This window comes from Carassius carassius, chromosome 44 (genome assembly GCF_963082965.1).
Source record: "Carassius carassius chromosome 44, fCarCar2.1, whole genome shotgun sequence".
NCBI lineage: Eukaryota > Metazoa > Chordata > Actinopteri > Cypriniformes > Cyprinidae > Carassius > Carassius carassius.
Window position 1 is genome coordinate 12,593,999 of NC_081798.1, and position 15,641 is coordinate 12,609,639.

The 15,641-nt window shown below is 37.3% G+C and overlaps 1 protein-coding gene across 1 annotated transcript in view; it reads left to right on the forward strand.

Annotated features, from left to right (window-relative positions):
- Positions 1–15,641, forward strand: part of LOC132126600 (voltage-dependent P/Q-type calcium channel subunit alpha-1A-like) — a 140,199-nt gene that overhangs the window by 20,479 nt on the left and 104,079 nt on the right. Inside the window, exon 3 of the mRNA XM_059537963.1 lies at positions 12,383–12,648. Within this exon, the coding sequence (XP_059393946.1) occupies positions 12,383–12,648 (266 nt within the window). The remainder of the gene's footprint in view (positions 1–12,382; positions 12,649–15,641) is intronic.

Sequence of the window (15,641 nt, forward strand, 5' to 3'; positions counted from 1 at the left end):
ATTTATACATTTTCAGTTGTTAGTTTTAGTTTAGTTATTTCAGTACTTCAGCTTAATCAAAAATGAGAAAGAAACCATTTTTTAATACTAAGTTTTATTTCAGTTAATGTTATTTAACTAAATTAAGTTTTTATTTATCTGTTTTAAGATGACTTTCATTGCATTGGGCACATATACACATTTAAGCCCCCTTAGTGAATTTAAGAAAAGAAGGCTCTGAAAATTTGAATTGTTTAACCTTTTGATTCTTCATTTAAAAATTCACAAAAATTTAACCTTCACTGAAGTAAAACAAAATATTTTTTTCTTCAGTACACTGGGGCCACAATAACTGGCCCCCTTTTATTCAGTACTTTTTGCAACCTCTGTTTGCCAACAGATAACAGAGTCTCCCTTTGCCAGATGAGGTTGGAGATCACCTGGCAATAGATCAGAGATCATTCTTCCAACAGAACCTCTCCAGATCTTACAGATTCCCTGTTTTATGTTGGAACATAAGTTCACCTCGCTAATTTTTTATAGAGCTTAGGTCAGAGAAATAGGACGGCCATGACAGAACCTTAATTTCAAGTTTCAAGTTTATTTCCATAGTGCTTTTCACGATACCAATTATTACAACACAGCTTTACAGAAAATTTTACTGTACAGTTAGAACCATGCATTTACTTACAAATCACACGGAATCGAACAGACAGAGATTAAATGTTGCAAAAAAAAGCACAATTTGTTAGTTTTATATGTTGTTCCAGGGTTAGCATCATCTGAGATCTTCTGGGGGGTTGGCATCATCTCTTCTCAGGTGTTCGGTCATCTTAGATCTTCGTAAGGTTTGGATCCAGACTGAAGCTTGTGTAATTCCTAGTTGCCTCGGGATGCAAGTCCCGTGGCAGAAACAGAGAAGCAAATAGAGATGAAATTAGCATAGCTGCTGTTGCTGCAAAGATGATGTGTTCAGTCCAAGCAAAAGAATGAAAATGTGCATTTGATCAAATATAGCTGAAGTACAGAGTTATGAGAAACATTATGTGAAATCTTGGCTAAAATGATGTCTTATTTTATGCTCAGTAACCCATTTTTGTGTTGATTTTGATGTTTGTTTTGGATCATTGTCCCAATGGAAGATCCAAAAAAGGCACATTTTAAGATTTCTAGCAGAGACAGTCATGTTTTGGAGAAAATAATTTACTTCAAAATTAGATTTTTTTCCCCCTGTTGAAAAAAGCAGCATATGCTGGTTAGGTATGTTTTGAAGCATGACTGCTGGTTTGAGCTGGTCATGAGTTGAATTAAGCTGGTCATGTGCTGGGCACGTGACAAACCAGCAGTCATGCTTCAAAACATAGCTAACCAGCATATGCTGCTTTTTTCAATAGGGTCTCTCTTTCAACTGGTTTAACTGTTCTTTCACAATGTTTTTTTTTTGTGTGTGTGTGTGAACTAAAACTGTAAGGCTTCTTCTGTGCATACCACAGTTATTTATAGCTCTATCACAAGCACCATTTGGTTATTTTTTTACTTTTTTTTCTTTTTAGTTCCAGTCCATTATCTCATAATCTGAATCAAGTTATCAGAAACTGCAGCTTTCAGGTTTGTATTTGATGAAAAGCACTAGTGATTATATACAGTACAGTATTCCCAGCAGCCACCATGTCACCAGTGTTTTGTTCTGACTAGCATCACCATTAAGTGCTCCAGCCTGTCTGAGTAGCCATGCGTCCCATCGCTCACATGTCTTCTCAGGGTCACTCTCCCTGATTGGCTTGCTGCCAGATTGAGCTCAGCTCTTTTCTCAATGAAACGCTCAGAGAGTGTGATTTACGCTGTCCTAACAGCACCAGTGGAAATGAGATGCAGCAGAGTGCGGATGGCAAATGCAAACAAAAGAGGATATCAACGCAATAGAAACAAAGCAAATGTCAAAGGGATTGTTCACCAAAAATCAATAATCTGTCATCATTTGCTCCCTTGTGTTGTTCCAAAGCCATATGATTTCCTCTCTTAAATGTGACGCATAGAATAGGTGAGTCAGTAGTAGGGCAATTTTACTATGAAAAGCATAAAAGCTGATTTGTGTGTGTGTGTGTGTGTGACAAAGACATTTAACTAGTTGTTTCATCATAAGCCTTAAGTCATAAGCCAAGAAAACGGCATGCTCGTGAGCACAAACCCTTTGAGAACAAAACATAAACATGTACCTTTTCAGTTTCTCTTACCCTCAAATAAAATGGTATGCCAACAAAAGTCTGTACCTAATACAGTGTCTTGCTAAACACATCCATCTCTGCTACACGCTTACACAAGCTCTCAGTTTGCGGTGTATTTGCTGCAGCCTGTAGTAAAATAAGGGTTTTTATCCCCACCTGCTTCATATTCTTGCTTTCTCTGAACAAGGACACTGAAAATAGGCCTTATTATGAATCTTTTCTCTCTGTCCCACTCATTTTATTTTTTGCCTTGCCTTACCTTGCCTTGTCTTTCTCTATCTGTCTGTCTGTATGTCGTTCTATAATTCTATCTATTGTTCTATCTATCCTTATCCATCCATCTATCTATCCATCTATCATTCTATCTTTCTGTTTAGCCACTGATCATTCTATTTGTCATTAAGGCCTATAAACCTTCAAAGCTTTTCTAGTAAAAATGTACATTTGTTTGAATTTCAGTTTTATTTGAGTTCCTTAAGTTCAAATTCCTATTTAAGTTGTATGCCCTTTTGGGTACTCATATTTTGCATTTTTAATTCACAAAGAATTCAGTTTTCATTTTATTTCATGTAATTCAAGTCCCTTTTATTAATTGTTCACAGTAAATAATTTTTAGGAAGCAAAATGAGTCCATTTTGATTTTATCTTAATTTAAGCACTCAGAATAATTTAGACCGGGGGGACACTGATGCATTGTGCACACACACACACACACACACAAATATACTTCATTCCCTCTCCTTTCCCCTCCCTTTTCATTTCCATCTTTCTCTAACTCAGTTCTCCTGACTCCTCCTCCTCCTCTCTCGCCAAGTGTTTTCACTTTAATTGAAAGTCCCTCAGTGATGAATCAGGGCTGATTTGCCATTTGCAGGAGCAGGAAAAAACAAACGCTCAGCACATTGGCTAGATGCATGGATGGATGGAAAAAAGGAAGGATGGAGGGAAGAGCGATGGAGAAATGGATGGAGGGATCGATGGGCTGACGTGGACGCAGTGCTCTCGGCCAGACTCATTCACCATCTCTCCTGCTTACTCATAACTTCCCATCCACCTCTGATCACACCTCCTGCTTTTAAAATCATTTCCTGCCAGTAATATGCTCTTTTCATTTTCTCTCTGTTAGTCTGCAGTGCTGTCTATTCTTTTGAACCACATGAATCGTCAGCATTTATGTCATTTACTTTGAATGTGATACATTTATTCTGGTTAAAAATCTACTAGTCCATAACGAAATAATAGCTATATTTTTCTTGAAATACAAAAAAACTGAAATGATGCAAATTTTAAACCTATAAATATATAAAAAAAATGCTTTTTAGCTCCAGATGGTGTAGTTACAACATCTGGCAGCAGTGCCTGGTTACCTTACCATATCTTGACCTCCTAGTTTTTGCTTAAATCTTTCACCCTCTTCTGTCAAAGAGTTGTCACACTCAGATTAGGAATTAAAAGAGTATGACGGATTGAACGACTCTGCATTCATGTTCACACCACCCCGTTCCCTGTCGTGGATTGCAGTGGCCCATTTTGGCAGCATATCAGTGCCAGTCTCAGCCCAAATGCCACATAAACATTATTGTTAAAGTGATAGATAACCCAAAAATGAAAATCATTTACTCATCCTCATGTCATTGCAAACCCCTTTGTGTTTCTTTCTTCTATGGAACACAAGGAAGATATTTTGAAGAATGTTGGTAACCAACTGGGTCCTCCATAGTATTTTTTGTATTTACATAATACTAAGTAATTCAGTGGATACTCTATAAATGAAGGCAGGGTGATGCGGAGGAGATAAATTGCTGAATAAAGTAATAAATAATTTTGTTTTCTTTGCGTACAAAAAGTATTCTCATAGCTTCATAATAGTATGGTTGAACCTCTGATGTCACAAGGATTATTTTACTGATCTCCTTGCTACATTTCTGGAATTTGGTTGTGTTAATTACATTGCTATCTATGGGAGGGTCAGAGAGCTCTCAGAATGCATCAAAAATATCTTAATTTGAGATGAACGGAGGTCTTATGGGTTTAGAACGACATGAGGGTATGTCCATGAGGAGTAATTAATGACAGAATTTTCATTTATGGGTGAACTATCCCTTTAAAGACTGAACAAAAGATACAATTTATGGTGTATAACTTTACTTTGTTAGTGAATATAGGTTGCATTCATTCTTTCTGGGCTTACTAAAGAAAGTACAGTTGCCGTGAAATGAAAATTAACCCTAGCTATTTTTTTAATTCATACTGTATGATAAAAATTCATCCTTGCATATGTGTGAGATAAGAGAAGAAGGTCATCGGTCACTGCTGACTCCGTCCCGTTGACTACATGATCATCAAACATCCTGGATGTTGTCGGAGGGTCAGAAGGGCCTTTATCTCATCAGGGAGTTGAGTCATGGGGCTGTTAGGCTGCACTGACTTCATCTGGACTATGCCAATTTAGTTTAAATGCATGTGTATTTTTATTATAGATGTCTTTGTGTGTTATTCATATAGTGTGTTCAGACTCTCAGTGTGTGTGTGTGTGTGTGTGTGTGTGTGTGTGTGTGTGTGTGTGAATGTCTGCTTGCGCATGTGTGTAAGTGCTGATTCTTTTCAGTAGACTGCTTACTCTACAACAGTCTTAAGTCTTAGGCCATTAGCTGAGGCCAGCAGTGCAGTCTCACCCCTCCATTCGCTTTCTCCACCTCTTGCTTTCTCTCTCCATACCCACTCATCAATCAGTTCATCAATTAATACACACTCAGTCCCTCTGCAAACACACAGAACAGCCAAAAAAGACCAATCTCCTAATTACTGTGGCTCTTCTCCCATCCTCTCCCATTCCTCTCTCTGTCACTTTTTATCCCTCCCTCCCTATCATCCTCCCTCCCCACTCATGAATTCTCTCTCTGAAGACTCCATCCATTTAACATTATTGGTCTGAGAACTGAAACAGATACAGACAAGATCCTTTATATAATGTAATATCTGTAGTATACAGTAATGTATATGTATATAATTTTTACAATAAGTTCATATTATAGATGAGAAATATATATATGGAATATATCAGTGTTGCAGTATTCATCAACCTTTGTTAATGTTAGCTGGTAAAAATGTTCATTGCTAGTTTGTTAAATATTAATTTTCATAATTTTTATTGTATTATGTATTAGTAAATGTCAAAGTTGTATGTATATAAGTGATCATTCACCCACAAGTTCTATCATCATTTATTCAACACCCTTTTGTTATTTCAAACCTGTATGACTTTCTTCTTTCATTTTAAATATCATCTTTTGTATTCCACAGAAATAGAAAGGCATACCGGTTTGGTTTTATTTTTGTTTCATCTTTATTAGGAAAACACATCCACTTGATCATACTTACACTTGGAGATGCTGCAGAGAGTTAAACAGATCAAAGTTTAATAATGAAAGCTGGGCTAATATGCATGGCTGCTATGAATTATTTAGGTTTATGAATCATTAAGTATTGAATCATTTTCTGGACAGAACTCAAGACTTGCTCAGCTTTAAAACTCAAGCGCAGATTACCGGACACAGGTATATGCAGTAGACACACGAACATATATATATATTTATATAAACACACATACACACACACAGTTCAAAATGTATATAAAATGTAGGCTAATATGCAGGCCATATATTTGACAGAGCATGAACATACTGAAAAAGTTAATCAAATTAGTTATTTTATTTTGTTAAATATTTGAAAAGTGTGTGTATATAATAATTAATAGTTTAAATTAAAAGTGTTAATAATTATAATAAATGTATATAATATATAATAATTTAATATACTGTATTATAATATATGCACATTCTATTAATTCATATAACAAATTCGTATTTGCTATATTAATATTTGCTACATTTTTAAAACAACAGGTGTAATGCTTATGTTAATTAAGAAAAATTACATTTGAACACTGTATGTTTGACAAAAAATTTTGGACGTTTCATGACTTTATATAGTCACTATAAAAGTAGATGATTATGTTAAAAGTATTTGCAAATATAGCTAAAAAATAGAAACATTTATTTGCAGGTGATACTCTGATATTTTATTTTCTAATGTAATGCATTTTTGTAGGTGTCCTAAATGTCTAAATACTTATTTGTGCAACTGTATTTGCCTTAAACACAGATCTTTTTGTCAGTGCATCAGAGCGAAGTTTGGGTAAAACTATTGCACTTGATAAGAGCAACTTGTTCCTGGGATAATAATGACAGCATCCATTGCCTCAAGTGTAGTCTTGTCAAATCTGATTCCTTTGATTGGCACCTCCAAGCTGGGGCATTTGTTCTTGCTGTGGGTGAATGAGGTACTTTCTAATGTTTTGCAGTCACAGAGCAGTAGTGAACATATTCTAACCTCTTGAGACAGCCTGTAAAGGGGTTACACACACCTCCTGCTGCCATACACCGAGATAAGATGAGGATGAATCTATTGCACTAGCCTGGTTTAAATATAGTAGCCCCACCCTCTGTCTCTGCATATGTACTCTTTATTGCTCAGAGACTCATGTGTTCTTGGCAGGTGGTGGTTTTTTATGCATTTTCATGTGCCTACATGCTGTTTGACTTATTTCATTCATGTCATTTTTTAATCCCATAGGTATGAAAATGCTTGTAAAAAGTGATATAAATAACAGTGTCATCATGACTAGTGGCTCAGCATTCCAACTGTTTCTATCTGATAATTGGAGTACGTTTTACAAGACAATACTGTTGCATATTTAATTCAGTGTGTTACTTTGTGTTTTTTTTTGTATGTTTGTGAAAATTTGCCAGAAATTTCTGTAACACTTTATTTTCATATCGTCTGTTACACATTTTACATGTACTTACTGTAGTAGTAACACTAAATTATGCACAATTACATGGAGTCAACCATAAACCAAACCCTATTCTTTACCCTAACCGTTTTTTAAAGGAATTGTTCACACTAAAATGAACATTTGCTGTCTAAGATGTAGATGAGTTTGATTCTTCATTGGAGCAGATTTGGAGAAATTTAGCATTACATCTCTTGTTCTGCAGTAAATGGGTGTGTTATGAGGGTGGTGGAGGATGAACCCAAATGCAGACAGTAGTCACAGCAACACAGTTTATTGTTTAAAAATAGGAAAACAAAACCCACAAGGGGGCAAAACAAGACAAAAAGGCAAAAGCCTCGACTAGGACTTGACTAAGACTTGACGAAGACTAAACTAACAACAAAACAATTAACATTATACGTAGAGCAGAACTCTAGACAAAATACTCACAGCAAGATATCATTAAAGATAGACAGAGACAAAGCTTCACAACATTTGGCAAGACTTGACAATATATGACAACGTTTGGCAATGAACCGACAAAGGGACAGAGAAACACACGAGGTTATAAAGGGAGGCTACTAATGAACACAACAGGTGGAACAGGTGAAACAATGATGACAAAACTAGGGTAACAAGGGGGGCGGGGCAAGGAAACGAGACAACACAAGCACATGGCCCAAAGACAAGGCCATGTGCTTGTACACAAAACACGGGCCTGTCATGATCCTGCCACAAGACTAGAGAAAAACCAGGACATGAAGGCAGAACCATGACAGGGTGCTGTCAGAATGAAAGTTCAAACAGCTGATAAAAGCACTGCAATAATTCACAAGTAATCCATGCAACTCCAGTCCATCAATTACCATCTTGTGAAGTGAAGAGTAATCATATAATGTTTCCTTCAGTGAAAACGTCCATCCCCTGTTGTCCTCTCACTGAACTGAAACTGGATTCTTTTCATTTGTAAATGGTTCATGATCTATGCATATTTCTCTCCTGATTCAGACAAGATGTCTTTTTTACTGGAGAAAGCACTGTTATGGATAGATGACTTGCATTTTGCTGAAAGCAACACTTTGAAGTTACAAATGTCTTAATGACAACTGGAGTCATGTGTATATTGTGATGACCCATTAACTACAGAGGATCCATTGATGAACAAGTTATGTAATGCTAAATTTCTCCAAATCGATCAACAAACAAACTCAACATTCTGGATTGCCTGAAGATCAGTACATTTTCAGTAAATATTTATTTTTTAGTGAACTAGTCCCATAAGAACATGTTGTTAATTAATATTACACACAAACTAACACTTTGTTTTATAACAGTAGAGGGTTGACTTTCCTATTGGATCCGATGCTTATCGCTTGCTTGTGGTAGATGTAAGGGTTATCATGCTTTACTCTATGCGCAGTCAAAACACCATCTGGTAACTGAATATTCCTGAAGGGCCAGAGCTTGGCGAGCAGGTGGTTAGAGAGTTATATGTCTTTCTATTCTAAACAAATGCACACATATTTACATTCCCATCTTCCTTTTCACATACATTCTGATCCATTCCCTCTGTTTCTTGCTGTACTTGAGGCTAGATGGGTGTCGAGAGAGAGGAAGTGGAAGGAAGAAACAAATAAGGAGAGGAGCAGGCAGGGGAGAGAGAGCAAAAATGAAGCCAGAGGGAGAGAGAGAGAATGCGGGGGAGCACTGGGTGCTTCCTGCAGGGTTGCCGTGTGAACGCGGTCTGAATGACAATGGTGCACATCAGGGCCCCAGCACGACTCAGTCTCACGGCTCAGCCAGAAACACAGGAACACATAGCATGCTGTTACATATACACACACACATGCTGAACAGAATGCACACAAGATATATAAACACTGATTTTTTTTTAATGTCGTATTTGTCACATCTGAACTGGTTATGATGCAAATATCAAAAACTGAACCGTACAAGAACAAAGAGCTCAGAAAGGAATTCTAAAATGGTTTTGCTGAAGACTAGCAGTGAATAGTCACCTACTGTATGTGCGTGCTGCAATGGTGATTTATCTCTCTCTCTCTCTCTCTCTCTCTCTCTCTCTGTGCTGTGCGTTACAAAACCTTTTGTCAAATTGTCTCCCCAAGTGAATGCATTAGGCCTTAATTAACCATGTCTCTCAACGCGGAGGCTCATCATCTTTGTTGCATTACACAAGGCACTCCGGCAGATATGGTACGGACTGCGCATCCACGCCCCTTACCAACATTCACGCTCGCCCACTACTAGGACAACCACTCCACCTCCTCAGCGGGAATCCTCCCCTTTTATTGCATTATTATGGGCGGCTTGACACAAAAGCTCCCAGAACAAGTGCGCTGACTAATCGTGCTGTACCTGCACTGCTTTATTTCTGATACTGAGTTTGTCTTTTGATTTCAGGACCACGGATAGCGCATTTTCAGTGCAGGGGGAAATTGCTGTTTCAGCACCATGGACAACGGCCGTTGATTTTCACAGCAAATAAAGTATAGCGATTGCTTCCAAACAGAACATTCCCAAATTCAGTTCACAGCCCTTTAGTATGCCACCAGCTGTCTTTAGATGGAATTCAGACACGTTTTCTCAGCAAGTTTAGCTGGAGAGTAAACCCAGGGAATTAGCAACCAAAGGCATTTCAGAGGCTGGTGCCAGGTGGACAGATGAGCATGATATGAGCAGAGTGTTTTTAGGACACACTCTCTCTCCTGAGTGTCTTTTCAGGCTGACAAACTGTCTGCTCAGAGAGAGAAGATCACATTGCACTGTTATGTAAAAAAATTATTTGGTTAATTGTACTGTAAGTTATCTTATCATATATGATATAAATCATATTGAATTTTAAAATACAAAATTTTACTTCTAAACATTGTAAATAAATAAAGAAATAATTTACCCACGAAAATGTGAAAATTATGTGTTTATTAAATGTATAATATGTAAAAACTAAATTAAAGCTACATACACTGTAAAACATCATGTTTGTTTAAGTTTTATTTAAAAGCTGTTTAACTCTTTTATTAGTAATATACACTACAGTTTAAAAGTTTAGGGTTGGTATTTTTTAATGCCTTTGAAGATGTAAGGCCACATTTATTTCATGAATAAAGCAGTAAAAACAGTAATTTTGTCAAACTTATTCATGTTATGGCAAAGCTAAAATTTCAGCACCCATTACTAAGTTTTCAGTGTCACATGATCCTTCAGGAATCACTCTAATGCTCTGATTTGCTGCTCATGCTGCACAGTTCTGCTGCATATTTTTGTAAAACCATGATCAGGATTAAATATTAAATGTTTCTATAATTAAAGTTTACAGTTAGCAATTTGTATATGTGTGTGTGTGTGTGTGTGTGTGTGTGTGTGTGTGTGTGTGTGTGTGTGTGTGTGTGTGTGTGTGTGTGTGTGTGTGTGTGTGTGTGTGTGTGACAATGCAAAGATAAATAAATAAATAAAAGAAAAAAATTCTCACTGATTCCAAACCTTTGAAAGTGGCGTACAATGGAGTGTTTTATGTTGCATTCATAATACTTTTTATATAATATGTTTATAGCATTAATTTAGTGGGTTTTTTTTAATGGGTTTTGTTACAGGTGCTGGGAAGTGGATCATATGGATTCCATTATACCACTTTTTTATCTATGCATTTATATATTTTAACCACTCCAAAAGATTTGAATATTAGTATTATATTACTTATTGACCTACATAAAAATATAGTTACAAGGATTCTATGCCTTAATGTTTTAATGTATGTTCTAGTAACCACAATTAATTTTTTTTTACCTTAAATGTAACACGATTTTTACTGTAGGGGTTAATTATAGTAACATTTTATATTTGTAACAAGAACACTGTAAAGTCCCCACAAATCCATACTTGGAAAACTAGTACACATTCCCTTTTCCGGCAAGGTTTATGACACAATATGTATTTAGAGATATGAATCAATCTATTGTCTTTGGAAAAAATCTCGTCTCACACAGTTTGAGAGAAAAAGCAAAATGGCACGCAGTGCTCGTTTGAGTCTTGTCTTGGCCATAAGGAGGAGTGAGCTGGAGGATAAGCGAATCGCTACGGGGACGCGCGTCATGTGCTGCAAGGCTTGAGCACGAGCGTTAAATTGATCAGATGCTCAAAACCCGCCAGATGATCTGAGGAGGATCGCGCTCGAGACCTCGCATCGACAAAAATTTAACTTTTAAAGCCGAGATAACCGCTCGTTGTCCATTGAGGCGACAGAAAAAAACGAAGAGGAGCATTTTGGGGTACTTCAGGCAATGGGTGCCTCTCGGTTCCTCTCGGTTACCACAGAAGATGCGAGTTCGAGCTTCAATCCACGCGCTCCAGCGCCTCTCCAAAACTGATTATGCTCCTTACAACGACTACCGTCGACTTCTCGCGTCTAGGATCTCTCTACGAGTTCTGGAGTATAGATGATAATTGTTTTTAGTGAGGAATTGAGGGAGAAACCGCGAGAGATCACCATTATATCTTGACATGGTGCTTTTTGTTTTCCCAGCGCGCGCTCACGCCCACCCTATTGGACCGATATGGCTGCAAAAAAGCTAATAAACTTAAATGACTAAAATCAACAAATGTCATCGAGGTGTGGATTTTTTTGGGAAGCCCCGTCGTCTGCATTAACGAGAGTAATTCGAGAGTTTGGCGGAGGGGAGGCTGAATATTACCACAGTAGCTAGCCTATACCAAACATTGCGGATACCACAGAAATAAATTAATTATTTAAAGGGTTTCAACATTTTTCTTTTCTATATATACGTCTTGTGGATGTGAGAAAAAAAACGATAATGCAACTCCTGAGAAAGACACATTAACCTGATGCAGTTGATGCCAATTTACATGTAATGTATTAATGCAGTTATGCTAAAAGGATTTGTATGTACACCTTGCAAAGGGCAAGTCGACCCACACCGAGCTGTTGAGAAGGGAAATACTTCTTAAAATGTGGATCCCACCCTCCTGGGGAAGATAATCCGTCGACATTTTATCTGTTTATGTTTCACTATTTGTTTGACTATTTGTTGAGCTGACTGCACCACTAAAAAGGACATACTTCATCTATCCATCTATCAATCTCGTTATCTGAGTACCTTTTTGGCTCTAACACACTCTCACACACATTCCCCCATCCACTGATCTTGTTTGGTGCGTTATGATGGACATTTCTTAGCCATGAAGATCAGATCTGAATGTCTGTGTGCTCTGTGCTGAGGCGGATGGGGTGGAATGTGGTGTTGTCACCCTGAGACATCACCCCCTTCTCGGCTGCTTCGTAACGATTGGCGTTTGGTGTCTACAGAATGGCTCGGTTCGGAGACGAAGTGCCGGCCAGGTATGGCGGCGGGGGCTCCGGTCAGGGGGGACCCGGCCGCGGCGGCAGCAGGCAGGGCGGCCCGCCAGGGGCCCAAAGGATGTACAAGCAATCGATGGCCCAGAGAGCCCGGACCATGGCCATATACAACCCGATCCCGGTCCGACAGAACTGCCTGACGGTCAACCGCTCTCTGTTTCTCTTCAGTGAAGACAACATCGTGAGAAAATACGCCAAAAAGATCACTGAATGGCCATATCCTTTTAATAAACCCAAACGCGAGGGACCATGGGAACAGGTACAGATCTGTTATACTGTATGTTATATGCTGGTGGTGGGATCTTTTAATGGCTCCTGCTTCCTCATTCCTTCTGTAAAGTAAGTTGTTAATTATGCATTTAAATTATTATGAATAATCACAAGGCATGTTATTGTTATTCAAAAGCTATGTGGTTGTTTATGATTAGTTTCAGTTAATTTTACGATGCTGAGCAACAGTCACGGCACCAGCTTTCTCTATAGGACTGGCCATACAAAAAAATAAAATAAAATAAAATTATTACAAAAAGTAGCCTACTATACGCTCTTAAAAATAAAGCATTATAGTTCAGTAAAGAATATCCATGAAACCTTTCAAATTTACAAAATGTTCTTTATATTGTAAGAAGTGCTTTAGATCATTCTTTACATACTTGTTCATTTAAGAACTGTTCACTGAAATGTTCTTTGTGGAAACGGAAATAGTTCTTCTATAGGACCGCTGTGAAAACCCTCTTTTGGAACCTTTATTTTTTAATAATATTACCCTTTGATTTAGATATACAGGCAAATACCATTCCCATACCATGATATTCTTTAAAATACCTTAAAGTTGCATGTAAATACCAAGATAAATGAAACATTCAGTATCATGGTACATATAAAAGTGCAATGGTGCTATCATTTAAGATAATCATGAGTCAGGGTGCTAGTGTCGGATTAACTTTTTGGATGAGCCAGACCTGTTCAGAAAAAGCTAATGAAGACATTTTGAGCATGCTTTTCCATTGCTGCTGATCTATAGATGCTCTTCTAAAAGTATTTAGGGAATTAATATTATTATAAAATGATTGTACCCCACCCTTTTTAAATTTTCTATAAATCTTACTACCCCAATACTGTACCCAGTAGAGAGGGGTGGCTGTCAGGATGGGCTAGGTTGATTCCCCACCCCTGTGGATCTAGGCCTGATGTGCATGTGTTTTCTCATATCCATGTGTAAGTATGTGTTCTGTGTATAGGTTTGTGTTCAGAGGCCTGAGGCTGCGTGGGTGTGCGTGGTTTCCCGCTGGTCGGGATTGGTGGAGTGCATGAGAGACTGTTTTGAGTGCTGGTGTGAGTGTAGGGGGGCTGCTGATGTCAGCATATGAGCTTTAGCGGAGCCTTGCAGTGTGGAGCAAAAGCAAAGCAGGAGGAACAGACAGAGAGATGATTGATGGTGGCCTGGAGAAAGTGAAAACCCAAAACTCAGTGCTTTTTAATACTGTATGTACATTGTTGAGTGAACTGCATTTATTAGTGATTCAGTCAGATTTGAGATGATGGTCCAGAACACATGAAAATGCATAGTAGTGAATTGTGAAAGATGGTAGTGCACATAAAAACAAAAACAAAAAAACATATAGTTTGAAGACAGTAAGAAACTAAAGTACACTTTGAAGTGACAGAAAAATGTGAATTATGCAGAACACAGATGTTTGGACTCCACTGACTTTCATTGTATGGAACTGAGACATGCTTCAAAATATGCTTTTATGTTTCCCAGAGAAAACTGAATATTTTTTTGGGTGAACTATCCATTTCAGATTTTCTTATATTTTGTATTCTTTATTGCTTATTGTCATTTACAAAATTACATGGATTTAATGAATTATATCTATATAATGTAATATACACACACACACACACACACACACATATATATATATATATATATATATATATATATACAGTACTATTCCTCTTCCCTGTACATACACTTATGCAGAAAGATCACAGTAATGCAATAGTAACTTTTATAGACTTTAAATCAGTTCTTCTGTTGTGACTGGTAGACTGCCATGTGTTAAGTTCTCTGTAATATTAACTGTACTGTTACAGAGGCAGAGTACTATTAGTAATACATACTCCATTTCTTGGAGAGTTGTCATATGTAACTTTCTGTTGAGTTTTAAAAGCCCTATAAAGGTTATTCAAGAACTGGGGTCGCAGTCCTGCCATATCATCTTTTGGTCTTCTTTAGCAGCAGAACTTTCCTGTTGGATAGTCTCCTTAGCTCAGTTTGTTGGCTTGCTGTTTATGAGTCATTTTTCCATCGGAGTGCTAATGGTTTGGTAAAGCAGTGATGTGGTAGTGGTGTTAGATGGTTTAAAAATACTCTGTCGGAATGATGAGTTTATAAGGTCTTTGCTTGTATGAGTTCCAAAAAAAAAATCCTTCATACTCATGCTCCTACGCCTCCCCTTTCCTTTTGCCATCTTTCTGTCTCTCTCTCTGATTCTCTCAGACCATCTGCTCGTTCTCTCTGTTGTCTGTATGGTGGTGGTGCTTCCTGTGGTTCTGTTGGACTCACTGGACATGAGCATGTGAGAGGAAACTGTAAAAGAACGGAAAAAGAGGGTTTTGGAGAGGTACATGCAATTTTGTCCCTTTGGATGCGTATGTTTGAATGAGTGCATGCATGTGTGATGCAAGTGAAACAGATTTGTAGCTATTCGGCCAAAGATAGTATTGTAGAGGCCAAGCTCATGGTCTTATTTTAAGAACAGGGATTTATTATTGTCTTTAAGTAGCATTCAGTTTTAAAATGTTTGAGGCTTATAAGGCCACATTAAATTTCAGTAAAGACATTTTTTATGTTATGAAACAGTTCCATTTCAAATAAATGCTGTTCTTTGAACATTCTATTCATCAAAAAAGCCTGAAAAACAAATGTATTACTGTTTCCCCAAAATATTAAACAACACAACTGTTTTCAGCATTGATTATTTTTTTGAGTAATGCGGCTCAAAATTTGGCTTTGCATTCACAGAAATAGGTTTTAAAATATATTAATATTCAACAGATATTTGAAATTGAAATAATATTTTACAATATTACTATTTTGTGGCAGTGTTTTTTGGACATAAGAGACTTCTTAAAAAAAAAAAACAATTCCAGACCACAATTTTTTTTTTTTTTACAAAAATGTGTTCATATGGTAGTGTCT